General features: G+C 43.0%; 1 protein-coding gene across 1 annotated transcript; it reads left to right on the top strand.

The window, feature by feature from the left end:
* Window positions 1-6,313: 6,313 nt before the first annotated feature.
* On the top strand, window positions 6,314-13,319 carry LOC115815459 (tubulin monoglycylase TTLL3-like). The gene is made up of 12 exons (XM_030778413.1): window positions 6,314-6,338; window positions 6,839-6,936; window positions 7,658-7,803; window positions 7,951-8,029; window positions 8,218-8,346; window positions 8,664-8,778; window positions 9,538-9,643; window positions 10,135-10,317; window positions 10,660-10,808; window positions 11,514-11,757; window positions 11,990-12,425; window positions 12,699-13,319. The coding sequence occupies exons 1-12, from the start codon at window positions 6,332-6,334 to the stop codon at window positions 13,317-13,319; spliced, it is 2,313 nt and encodes a 770-aa protein (XP_030634273.1). The 5' UTR covers window positions 6,314-6,331.
* Window positions 13,320-13,521: the final 202 nt, after the last annotated feature.

The following is a 13,521-nucleotide window of genomic DNA, read 5'->3' as shown; positions in this document are numbered from 1 at the left end:
AGATGCAAATAAATTTGTGTGAAGTAAAGGTGAAATGTTGGGTTTTACAGTAGTCTATTGATGGGGCTTAGAAGAACTTATATGACTGGGTACTGAGAGGAGAATTTCATAAAGGACAACAGGATGGGAATTGAGACAGATGCTTATCTCTCTAATCAAATTATTTAGTGTACGAAACCCTTGCACTCGATTTGGACGAGGAAACTACAAAATCTGGTTATTGAATCCACCATGCATGTGTTTATATATTAATTCACATATGTATGTACAGTGTGTGTGTGTGTGTGTGTGTGTATTGTCTTTTTTCCCCTCCTAAATCTTGGAATGCCAGTGATCTCGGAGCACAAACACACTGTTTTCAGAATGACAAACTATGACATCACAATAGCAGAAACATTCAGCTCACAAAACAACAAGAGTTCTGTCTGAGAGATGACCCAGGGCGTGGTCTCTGGACACAGAGACCTCTCTCTCTCACTCTCTCACTCTGTCTCACACGCGCACACACACACACACACACGCAGTGAGCAGTCCAAACGCCTGTGTTTTCTCTCTCTCTCTCTCTCTCTCTCTCTCTTTCTGGAACGCAGGATTGGAGGTGGTGTGGGAGGGAAAGTGGAGAAAGAGAGAACAGAGATGCCTCTTTCTATGTGAAAAACAAAAGCCAAACAGTCTTCACTCGGGGAGAGAAAACATTCAATACATATATACTTACTACATATCAAACACTGATACTGATCCAGTCCAGTCCTCAAACATGTTTAGAAATCACCTCATATACAAATGCATTTTGACTGAATGTATTTGAGCGCATTTTGATTGATTGAGAGACAATTTCTGAAGTGTATCAGTTTGGAATGTTGATTCGAAACTGTCATAAGGAATACTGTTTTGATTTTCAAAATAAATGGTCGTTCCAATTGTTTATTTCTCACATAAGAGCCAGAGAAACCTGCTGCACGTTCAACAATAAAGGACAAACATTTCCATCCACATGCACTGCCCTGGGCTTCTTCCACACACCCTCATACACACTCAAACACATAAGCACTGTGCAGGCCTCTCCCTGCCCTGCCTGTAAACAACCCAGCGTCAGCAGTGTGGGGACAAGCAGGAATTTACACACTTCTCATACAGGAGAGACAGAGACCTCCTCCTCTCACACACTTACATAAACCTAACTGACCCTAACTGCTTAGAGCCAGCACTGCGACTAGACATTCAAACACGCAGACGCACGCACGCGCACACACACACACATACACGCAGATGCACATATCTCTCTGTAAATAAATCAGCACATAAACCAATACAATCATAACACATGTACACCTTCAATACCTACTCACTCATTTACACTCACTCTCTCTCCCTCTCTAAATAGATAAGCAATGAAATCACACACACACACACACACACACACACACACACACACGCACACACAGTGTGGAAAAAACCTGTGTAATAAAATATAGTCAGCTGAGGCCTGATAAAAACAGACATGAAAACCAAATCTATAAATGAACCGGTAATGGCCAGAGCTGCGCTCCTGCTCAATACAAACCCTAACTCCCAACTGCTCTCGCTCTCTTTACTAATCATAAAAAATAAATAAATTAAACAAACACGGAGAACAAACAACAGGGCCAGGGGCTTACTTCATCTATTCATTCGCCCAGGTATTCCTGAATAGGATATTATCAGTCCATCTGCCATTACAGGACGAGGTGAGCTTTCTTTTCATTGTCAATCAGCCCCCAAGCGGCAGTTTGCAAATACAGACAGCGTGTGTCTATAGGTGTACAAGGCAGATGTCTGCACAGCAACAGGAGATGATGGATTCGGTGCCGTGAAATTATTCACCTGAAACAAAATGTGGACTCAGGGGTAATCGCTTGTTGGTGTACTCATTAAAATTGCAGCTGAATTAAATGGTCTTTTGTTATGATAAGAGTGGTGCTAACTCATGAAACTTCTCCCTTGACAGCAGTTAGATAGAATAAAAAGGCAGAGCGGGCTGAACTAGGCAGATGTTTTACACACACACACACACACACACACACACACACAATGAATATAAGGATGTAGAAAATCCACTGTATTCCTTTCCCCCCCTCACAGTCGTCGACGAAAGTTCAGCTGGATCGATCGCAGGAGATAAAAGGTGCGCGTCTCGGTCAGGTTTGGAGACGCTGAATGTCACCCGACTCTTCATTAGCATGTGCTAGCTCTTCACACCTTCCTTTCCTTTTTTTCATCCCCTATTCATTTTCAGCCTTTAGTTCTTTAGTTCTCCTTCTCTCACACACCTCATTTTACACCCTGGCCATTTCCTCAATGTCTCTTGTCTGCTCTCTGGAAAATGACGTGTCTGTTTCAGAAACCGTCAGACCAGCTATATTTATATATTCCAAATCACCTAGCATTGTTTCGATATCTTTGTCGCAGTATGCAGTTAATAACAACAACAGCAACTGTGCGTGTGTGTGTGTGTCTCCTTTAAGCTGTGATTGTTGTGACTATTCAGAAATCATAACTTACTGAATAATGTGAGCAAAACCCCTGCTATTTAATGCCCGCATTTCTTTAAGCAGTTTCCTTGATATTCATTTTTACATTGACCGCGTAATATAAAATTAGATACTGACTCAGTCAGTATTATGAAAGAAGGTGGTTGCCTAAAATGTCACAATCCACATACATTTGCCCATTCAAAACCATTTCCAATTCCTGTAACAACTTTTCCCCTTTGCGTTATTTTGTGAAGCTAAACGGCGCCATCTGTCGTCGATAAATATACTGCAGGCTACTCACCGTTACAGTATTTTGGGTTGTTTAATGTAATGCTTCAGTATTTTACCATGGGTTAAACCACGAAATGGCCTTTGGATTAAAAGGTTTCAAAACTGCCGCGTAGCAAACTATTTCATCATTTGAAGAATACAAATAAGTCAAGTCAATTCAAGTTGTTTTTGTGAGCTAACCGTATTGAAAAACAACCTAGAACCACCATCACATGACATATTTCCAGGAATGCTGTGTGTGTTGATGTGAAGATATTGCTTCAAATTCATCTTTCTTTTTTTTTTCTTTTTTCCATATAGGCCTACCATATTTTACAACTTCTTTGTTCGGTTGTTATGGAGACAGTAAACAGTAGAAATGTCATGGTGGGGACGCGGACACGTTGCGCAGGTGCAATGCCATCTACCGGGGGTTTGCACAGAAAGATTGTGGTTGTATTGACTTATTGTGGTATGCCACATTTTGATTTTTGGCCTAACTACAGAACGGTCGCACAATACGTAGCTTACAGTTCGAGTGAAAATATATGTTTTCATCGCGCAATGATTCTGACATAGGTTTATGGCGAGTTTTGTGTCGTCACAGTGAGCGCTCTGATGGGCTCAACATTCGTGCGTTTTACGGGTTGTTCGGGTTTGCCGACGGCATGGCTTCTATTTGAAACCGTATGGGGGACAATTAGTTGAGTATATTAATTTAGAAATTTCATGGTAATAACCCAAGGTTCCTTTCATCATGGTAGCGGTACAATTAAATGATTGTGAATAATTACAGCCCGTTTTGAGAGAGTTCTTGAGAGGTTTTAATTGGGTTAATAGATTGCTGTGGTGTAACGTAGCCCCATGTTTTCCACCGTCGGCGAAACGGTGATGACAGGTGTAGTTAAATTGTCTGTGCCGTGGCAATTTGACCCCCTTTCACCGTTCACTGCACTTCCGAGACACGTTCTTCTTTTTCTTATACGTGACTAACACCCTGTCTTCATTCACCTGCCTCTCTCAGGATTCCTGTGCTGCACAGGTGTTTAACTCAGCATTGTCATCATAGCTTATTTACATAACCATTAAATCGCCTTTATCCCTCTTACAGATTCATAAGAGGCTCCACAGATTGGACCGTTAGCTGTGCTCCTCTCCGTTACGAACCGATGTGGTAAGGAATCATTGGATAGTGTGAAGTAAATTACGGGGTATGGTCGCAGGAACCGTTTATGGCGGGTACCGCGCCCACTGAGGGAGATGACTGAGATGGGAAGCCAAAACCAGAACAGGAAGAGCCATATGGAAGTGAGGGACAGCGGAGAGAAGACCCTGGCTGCTCGTGCAGACAACCGTGAGTGAGCTTAGAATGCAGTCTTTCGTGTATATTAACTATCCGTCTGTCCGGTCGTTCAGAAGTTTTCAGACATCAGGCATACTCTGTCAGCAGTGACTTAGCTGTGTCTGACCTGGTGGGAAACCCGAGTCCGTCGAAATAGTCGGTCTAGTGCCAGACATCCAGACATAAGGGTCAAATATGGACTGAGAATAACTTGGATTTCTGCTTGTACAGTAATGCACTGCAACAGGGATTGGAGCTCAAAAACTTGGAAAAATGAAACATCAACACTGGGATTATAATTGACTTTGAATTATGATTATGCAGGAAAGAAACACGTACATTTCGCTCTATTTGATCACTGCAGGCATGTGTAGACAGGTCATTTGCAATGTTCCATAATCTTATGATGTTCCATATTACAGTTACTGAATGGCTATCATGTACACTGATAAAGGCTTGGGCCAAAATTGTGGGGCTCTTTTTTCTTGCTGGCTGCATTGTCATTATGATCATAAAACATTGTAAAAAAGTTGAAATGGACATTGAGCTTTGATCTTGTGGTATAGTGGTGAGCAGAGCTGCCTTCCAAACAGTTGACCGGGGTTCAATTCCCAGCCAATGCAGTTCAGCTTATAACATAATTAATATATGTACATATCTGTATATATTGCTCACCACTGTCTATAATGCTGTATATACTCTAAGATATAACATCACTACTGCAGTACTCACTACCTGCACTTATCTGTAAATAATACTATGCTTTGCACTTCTGGTTAGATGCTACTGCATTTCATTGGCTTTGTACCTGTACTCTGCACAATGACAATAAAGTTGAATCTAATCTAATTTAACAGTAGGCTATGCAAGACCTCTCAGATTTGCCTCCTTGTTACAATTACTCAGTGGCTCATAAAATAACCCTTTTTTTCATTGCTTGCTCACTATTTAAGACAATTTTGAATATGGTCTTCTCGGTGATGGAATTCATAGATTTCCGGCTGTGTTTCTTTCCATTGCAAAGTTTCCACACAGTTTCTTCTCTGAATCTTCTTTTAACGCTTTTCTTTCACTCCAAAACCTATTCACCTCGGAGTTTTTACCAGACCTTCGTTCATTCCAAATCACGTTCCATTCAGGCTTTCATATTGCGTTTTCTTTCATTTATATTGTCCTTCCTTTCATTTAAAGTGACATTTAAAAACTCTACAACCAAACACATCTTAGAGGTGTGACCATAGACAACAGGCTGTGCACTACCAGTCAAACTGTGCCTCATTAGGTTTCTCTGTGCTCTAGACTCTACAAAACTCAATCCCATCTGTGACATCATCACTGTCCCCCATTCAGTTTTAGAACATTTAAACAATGACACACAAACACAGAGCATCGGGCAAAGAACTTGCCATTGTTTTGTGTAGAGCAGAAAAGGGGACTCGTGTTCAATAAGTGATGAAGGTCACACTTGAAATGGACGGGTTGGCAGATGTGTGAATCTGACAGAATTAAGGCATTAAAGTTGAATGACTTTGCTCTTTTGATCCTCTTGTGTAGTGGTCAACATTCAGGCTTTTAGTTACAGCCACGGGCCTTTGTCTAGCTTGTGTATTTCACCTGTCGCACTTGTCTGCAAAATGTCTCCAGTTAAGGTGTCCACAGATTCTGTTTCAACCCGCTTTCATTCAACCCGCTCTACATTGTCTGCTCCTCCCCCTGTGCCTATTAGCACAGTCTTATTAAATCTTAATCTCCTCAGAGTAGTGGGGTGCTCATTTTCTCTAAAAAACAAATACCATCCGTATCAAGTGTCAGGATTGGTGCTGACAGGCATCAGTTGTAGGTTTAGAGGCCCAATCAAAAAAACTGATGTCAAACCTTACCGCTAATCAGTGTGACGTGGCAGACCTGAACTAGACAAAGCCTGGGTGTTGTGTGTGTTACGCAATTGTCTGAAACATTTAGAGCTGTGTTTGACAGACATATGTTACTCTCGCTTTAATAACTCTGTAATAGACTAATTATAAAATGATTATGAAGACCAATGCTCCTGTTTTACACTGTCCTATGTCTCAGTGATTTAGACTGGGGTTTCTCCTCTTCCTCAGATGAAGGAGTCCGTGGGGATGAGGATGACCAGAACACAACTGTTTGTCAGCAGCTGCCCCCAGCTCAGCCTGTCTCCAACACAGAGAGAAGTTTACAGCCGATGCAATGTATGCATAGCATCCTGACAGCAAACTACACAGACTTCTGTCAAACCAAACCACTAACAACACTGACAAACCTATGAAAATATTGACAAACTACTGACAACTCTGACAAACTACTGACAGTACTGATAAACGTATGAAAATATTGACAAACTACTGACAACACTGACAAACTACTGACAGTACTGATAAACTACTGAAAACACTGACAAATCACTGACATTACCAACAAACTACTGACAACTCTGACAAACTACTTTCAACACTACTTTCAACACTGACAAAGTACTCTCAACACTGACATATCACTGATAGAACTGACAATACTGACAGAAATGATAATTCACAAGATTGATGAACTACTCATAGTACTCACAAAATACCAACAGTGCTTACAAACTTCTTCCAAACCTACTGACGAACGACTTTCACTTTCCTGTATCTGGCTGTTACTGATTGGCAGCTGTTGTTTTGGTATTTGTTGTTTTTGGCTGTTTGTATAGCACCCGAGGGAAAACCACGGCGAAATGTAATCAACCTGCCTGTTATTAATGTGGACCGGCTCCGTGCAGCCAAGACAATGGCCGACAAAGCTGTGAGGGTAAGGACACTCAGTTCACTATGATTCCAGTCAGGCTGTCTGTCCCTTAATGAATCTGTTAATCTGTCCGTTAATGAATCTATCTATCTGTCTATCTATCTATCTGTCACTTAATGAATCTATCTATCTGTCCCTTAATGAATCAGTTAATCTATCTATCTATCTATGTGTCTATCTATGTGTCTATCTATGTGTCTATCTATGTGTCTATCTATCTATCTATCTATCTATCTATCTATCTATCTATCTATCTATCTATCTATCTATGTGTCTTTCTATCTATCTATCAATCTATCTATGTGTCTATCTATCTATCTATCTATCTATCTATCTATCTATCTATCTATCTATCTATCTATCTATCTATGTGTCTTTCTATCTATCTATCAATCTATCTATGTGTCTATCTATCTATCTATCTATCTATCTATCTATCTATCTATCTATCTATCTATCTATCTATCTATCTATCTGTCTATCTATCAATCTATCTATGTGTCTTTCTATCTATCTGTCTATCTGTCTGTCTTTCTGTCTATCTATCTATCTATCTATCTATCTATCTATCTATCTATCTATCTATCTGTCTGTCTGTCTGTCTGTCTGTCTGTCTATCTATCTATCTATCTATGTATCTATCTATCTATCTGTCTCTCTGTCTGTCTGTCTATCTTCTATCTATCCGTCTGTCTACCCAGCCATATCTGTGTGTGTGTTGTAGATGCGTAAAGTGTTTTCGATCCAGGGACCGTACCCTGTTGTGCGTGCTGCTCTGAGAGCCAGAGGGTGGGTGGAGCGCAGACTGCCACGCCCCAACAAACCCTGGGCTCGCCGCCGTGGAGACGAGGAGGCTGAAGGGAATGATGGAGAAGACAGTGATGATGATGAAGATGATGATGGTAAGGATCTCTTATGTAGATATATAGATAGATAGCATAAGATCTATGAATGTTTTCTCAGCACTCTTATGTTTTTCTCATGATAATATACACCTTTCTGTTTTTCATATGAAACCATACACTCCGCTTTCTTCACCAACAAATCAGAGCAAGAAGAAAAGGAGGAAGATCCGGATGATTTGCACAATATTATGGTGAGAACTGAGAGAGAGAGAGAGCGAAAGACAGAGAGAAAGAGAGAGAGAGAGAGAATGAATAACAAAGTTAATGTGTGCCTTGTGGTAAGTGTAATTGAGATATCTTTTGCTGAATTTATTTACATAAATCATAAATCACGCTGTATTTTTTAAATGATCTCTGTTTTTGGTTCTCACTTGCTCAGTCTCGTATGGTGAGGAATGAGATGACGTATTTCTATTGGACGACACGTAGGGATGCCGTGGACTGTCACTCCTTTAGAAAAGACCAGATGATCAACCATTATGCCAAGGCCGCCACTTTTACCACTAAGGTTGTCTCTTCTTTCATTTATCTGCCCTCACGTTTCTTTGTATTTCTCTTATTATCCAGCCTCACGTTTCTCTCATCTTTCTCTCTTTTTGCATTTTTTTTTCCTCTGTATCTTACAAACGTCAGACTAGATACCGACTGTTCCTAACGCATCTCTCTGTCTCTCAGCTCAGTTCAGTTCTCTGACAATATTGCCAAGTCAACTGGTAATTACAGAACAACATACAGTGGATAAAAGAAAGCGTGTCAAAGTTCTCTGTTTCTTTCCATCTCTCTGCCTCTGTGTTTCTCTCTCTCCCTCTCTCTCTCTCTTTGAAGGTGGGCTTGTGTGTGAACTTGAGGAACCTTCGCTGGTTTGACGATGCTGATCCCGATACGTTTTTTCCACGCTGCTACAGACTTGGAGCCGAGGATGAGAAACATGCTTTCATTGGTCAGGACATTTCTCTCCATCATTTCTTCTCTTCGACCCATCCCACCATCCACCCATCCATCCATCCATCCAACCCATCCATCCATCCACCCACCCATCCATCCACCCATCCATCCAACCATCCAACCATCCATCCATCCATCCATCCATCCATCCATCCATTCATCCAACCATCCATCCATCCATCCATCAAACCATCCACCCATCCAACCATCCACCCACCCATCCATCCACCCATCCAACCATCCATCCATCCATCCACCCATCCATCCATCCCACCATCCAACCATCCATCTATCCACCCATCCATCCACCCACCCATCCATCCACCCATCCATCCATCCAACCATCCATCCATCCATCCATCCATCCATCCACCCATCCATCCAACCATCCATCCCACCATCCACCCATCCACCCACCCATCCATCCATCCATCCCACCATCCACCCATCCATCCATTCATCCCACCATCCACCCATCCATCCACCCACCCATCCATCCATCCATCCCACCATCCACCCATCCATCCATTCATCCCACCATCCACCCATCCATCCATCCATCCATCCACCCATCCATCCATCCCACCATCCATCCCATCATCCATCCAACCATCCATTCATCCACTCATTCATAAATGCATCCTCGATTGCTTTCTCCATTTCTCTTCTCCTCCACTGACCTCACTTTCTCCTCCTTTCTTTTTTTCTATCCATGTTCATGTCTCTGCTCATTTCTTTTCCTGCTGTCCCGTAGACGACTTCAGAAGAACAGCCTGCACCAGCCTCCTACAGTGTGTGGTTGAGAGGAGCAGAGGAGAGAAAGGAGAGAGAGGGGAGGAAAGAGAGGGAGGGACCATCAAGTCCCCTGGCCAATCACTTCAGACTACGACACACTGCGATAAGGGATCAGGTATATAAGCATTCATGGGTCATAGCTGACATCACACTTATCATAAAGATACATCACGATTATATAATTCATATCACAGTTTTTTTTCTTTTATGTGCATTTTTACAACGATTCAAAAATCCAGTGATTATTGCAATGATTCATTCAAGTTATAATGGATATCTGTTTGTTATAATGTATCTAACATGCGTTCTAATGAGGATACTATGTTTTTAATAACTTTATATACTATTTGTTAATGAGCAATATTAAGGCAATTTATGTAGTCTTTATGAACTTTATGAACAATACTGTATTTCATGTGTTTTGAGCGCTTGACAGCTAGTTTGAGTTCAGCTTGTTGTCCATGTTAAATGTCTTTCAGTAAATAAAACAAAAATAAATAACTAAGCCCAGACCACACTGGCTGTCTTCCTCCTGTGTGTGTAAAGTTCAGAGAAGGCCATGTAAACGTCAGGCCATGTCAGCAGTGCCGTCCAAAATAATTGACAGTGCATTACAAGTGTGCCAGGAATTCCTGGACAGTTTGGAACACAGTGACATCGACGTCGCCCTGGAAACGGAGCCCACCTTAACCGAACAACAGTGGTCAGAGTTCCTTCACAGCTACTACCTGGTTGTCCAGTGAGTACTAAATGTAAATGATTAATCCATTAACTGTTAGGTATTTGGTAATCACTACTGCTGTAGCAAGGTCTGGGTTTTCAATCAGGGATTTTATTTCCAAATGCTGTCATTCAAAAGCAGGCCTCAGTATTTTCACTGTTGGCTTAACATGCATTTGATTGGAAAGTACTCAAAAGTTGAAATTTGCACTGCTGCTGTAATATGACTAGAAATATTATTTCTGTGTGTCTTGTTGATGCTTCAGGGATTCTCATTGTGAGATGGGCCTATCTTGTTTCATGATGTTTTCATGTGTTTTATGACTCTCTCTCTCTTTGTCTGTCTGTCTCTCTCTGTCAGTGAGGGGTGTGAGATAGAGAACAGTGGTCTGTATGTAAACAGCTGCAATGCCATGTTGCGAAGACTACGGGAAGTCTGCCCTCAGCTGGATTCGGACGGTATTCACAACATCTGGATAATAAAACCTGGGGCCAAATCCCGCGGCAGAGGTTTGTGTGTGTGTGTGTGTTGGTGTGTGTGTGTGTGTTGGTGTGTGTGTGGGGGGGGTGGGGGTGGGGGGGGTGGGGGTGGGGGGGTGGGTGTCAATATTCCAGTCTAAGCTCTGTTTTAGCCAAGCAACAAACACATAGAGCATAATGTTAGAAACTTGAATCATGACTTCCTTCTAATTTACCATGATGTTTTGGTCTCCGAGACATCTCTCGATCTATAAACAGTGTTTCAGATGAACTGCAGTGTGTGTGTGTTTAGCACAAGTTAGCAGCCACCGACTACTACATACAGACTCACACATACACAAGTATGGACTCTTGGATTATCCATAAAGCATGCTAGTTCATGCAATAATGGAATTAAAACGCCACACAGTCAGTACTGAAAAACCTGTAAAAGACGTTTTATCACATTTTGACAATGTTTGACATGTTTTTGAATTGATATAAAAAAATTTTTTTGGTATGGAGAATCAACCTTTGGTAACTTGATATGTGTTCGTCTCGACAATACACTTGGTGCTCAGACCGCTGTGGTTTTATGCACATCTTTGGCTCAGTGTGTTGTTCTGCCCTTCAGAGCTCGTAAAACACAAAATGACACCCTCTGACAAGAGACTGTTTATACACACCGTGTTTAACCTTAATCAAAGTTCAAAAGGCTAGCGTGTCGTTTCGTAATTCGTCGTTGTCCATCCTTAGGCATCATGTGTGTCAAGCGACTTGATGAGATTCTGAAGCTGGTGGACAGTGATCCAGTCCTCATTAAAGACAGCAAATGGGTCGTGCAGAAGTATCTGGAGCGTCCCTACCTGGTCCACGGAACCAAGTTTGACCTGCGGCAGTGGTTTCTGGTGACCGACTGGAACCCCCTAACTGTGTGGTTCTATAAGAAGTGTTACCTCCGGTTCTCAACTCAGCCTTATTCTGTGGATATACTAGACAGGTGAGAGAACAATTTGACAATGGAGATATGGGCTCTGAATGGAGAACGTTTGGATACAAGTACAGTTTCTTTCTTATTGGTGGAATTTGAATGTATTTGTCAGATTTCTTATGCTGTAATCTATTTTTTTTTTTTTTTTTAAGCATTTTTCAGTGTCCTCAAAAATGCTAAGCAATTCAAAACGTTTTCCTCTTCAAATCTCTCTTCTTTCTGTCATCTGTCCATCATTCAGCTCAGTTCATTTGTGCAACAACTCCATTCAGAAGCACTTTCAGCCCTCTCAGCAGCGCCAACCTGAGGTTCCCGCAGACAACATGTGGTCCTGTGAGCAGTTCCGAGCGTTCCTGGCGAGTCAGCGGCAGGCCGGACAGTGGGGAAACGTGGTCATTCCGGGGATGAAGAAAGCCGTGATCCACGCCCTCCAGACGGCCCAGGACGCGGTGGAGTCTCGCCGAGGGAGCTTCGAGCTGTACGGCGCTGATTTTATGCTGGGTCGTGACCTGCGGCCGTGGCTGATCGAGATCAACGCCAGCCCCACCATGGCTCCGTCCACGGCGGTGACGGCCCGTCTGTGCGCGGCGGTGCAGGAGGACACCCTGCGGGTGGTTCTGGATCGACGTTTGGACCGCGGAGCCAACACCGGAGGCTTCCAGCTCATTTACAAACAGGTGAGAGAGGTTAAGCACGTACGCCATGTCAAATCGGTTTACCTCGTAGTGATTTCGACATTACGCCGAGCGTTGCAGAGAGAGCAGCAATGTGACATGTGTCGCCGGATGCTTTTTTTCTTTTTAAATAAATTGTGAGAAGATTAAACTTTAGACAACGGTTTCAATGTTAAACTTGTGTTGATATTAAACAGTTGTTTTCCGATCTTTCCCTTCTCTTTGTCTCGTCCTCTCCCTCTTTCGTTCTCTCTCTCTTTCTCTGTGTGTGTACAGGCTGCAGTTGAAGTGCCACAGTACGTGGGTGTCAACCTACTCGTGGAAGGCTCTAAGATCAAACGGCCGCGCCCGCCACCTCAAAAAGCCCCCGGTCTGTTCGAACCTCGCAGCAACCAGTCAGGAGCGTCCACGTGCAGACACCGTGCTTTCGGCAAAGAGAATAAGACGGGACCTGAGAAACCCAAAGCAGCACCCAAGAGATGGATGAACGCCGTCGCTCGCCAGCTCAACTTCAGCAGCATTAAAATACAAGCTCCGTGTTTTCCCCATCGTTCCGCTCAGATCGCAGACCCGTACAAACTGCAGCAGGCCCTGGCCGTCGACACACCACAGTCACCTCTTCATGCGCTAACCCGTTCACTGGACTGCCCCTGGTATCGGCCTCTGCGTTGTAGTAGCGTGTTGAGGTCGAGATCGGGTTTGGGTCGTCCCATCAACGAGACAGACCCAGGCCCTAACATGCCCCTAGAGATCTTCAGCCTCCAAGACCGAGACAGGACCAATCCCGGGCTAGTCTCCAGAACGCTGGGGACGGGCTTCCGGCTGCACGTTTCTCGCCATCACAACCCCAGGGTGGTTCATGGTGGCTGTGCCCAGAAGCGTGCCCAGAATGCCTGAAGATGTGGAGTATGAGAAGGGATGGGGGGTGGGGGTGGGGGGGGGGGCAAATACTTTTGGCTTCTCAGTGTTGTTGATTCGCACTGTAACATTCGCAAATGTAACCAATTTTACCTCAGAAATAAAACCACAGTTGAATTAATTCTGTGAAACTCTGGTTTACTTTACGAACACATTCGTTCATTGTCAGTGACTGGAAATC

This window comes from Chanos chanos, chromosome 6, assembly GCF_902362185.1.
Source record: "Chanos chanos chromosome 6, fChaCha1.1, whole genome shotgun sequence".
Taxonomy (NCBI): Eukaryota; Metazoa; Chordata; class Actinopteri; order Gonorynchiformes; family Chanidae; genus Chanos; species Chanos chanos.
Note: the sequence above shows the minus strand (reverse complement) of the source record. Positions and strands in the feature narration are given on the sequence as shown.

Coding starts and splice junctions, on each gene's coding strand:
- LOC115815459 (XM_030778413.1), top strand. Junction 8,030..8,217: donor ATGATTTGCACAATATTATG/GTGAGAACTGAG, acceptor TCACTTGCTCAG/TCTCGTATGGTGAGGAATGA. Junction 8,347..8,663: donor CCGCCACTTTTACCACTAAG/GTTGTCTCTTCT, acceptor CTCTCTTTGAAG/GTGGGCTTGTGTGTGAACTT.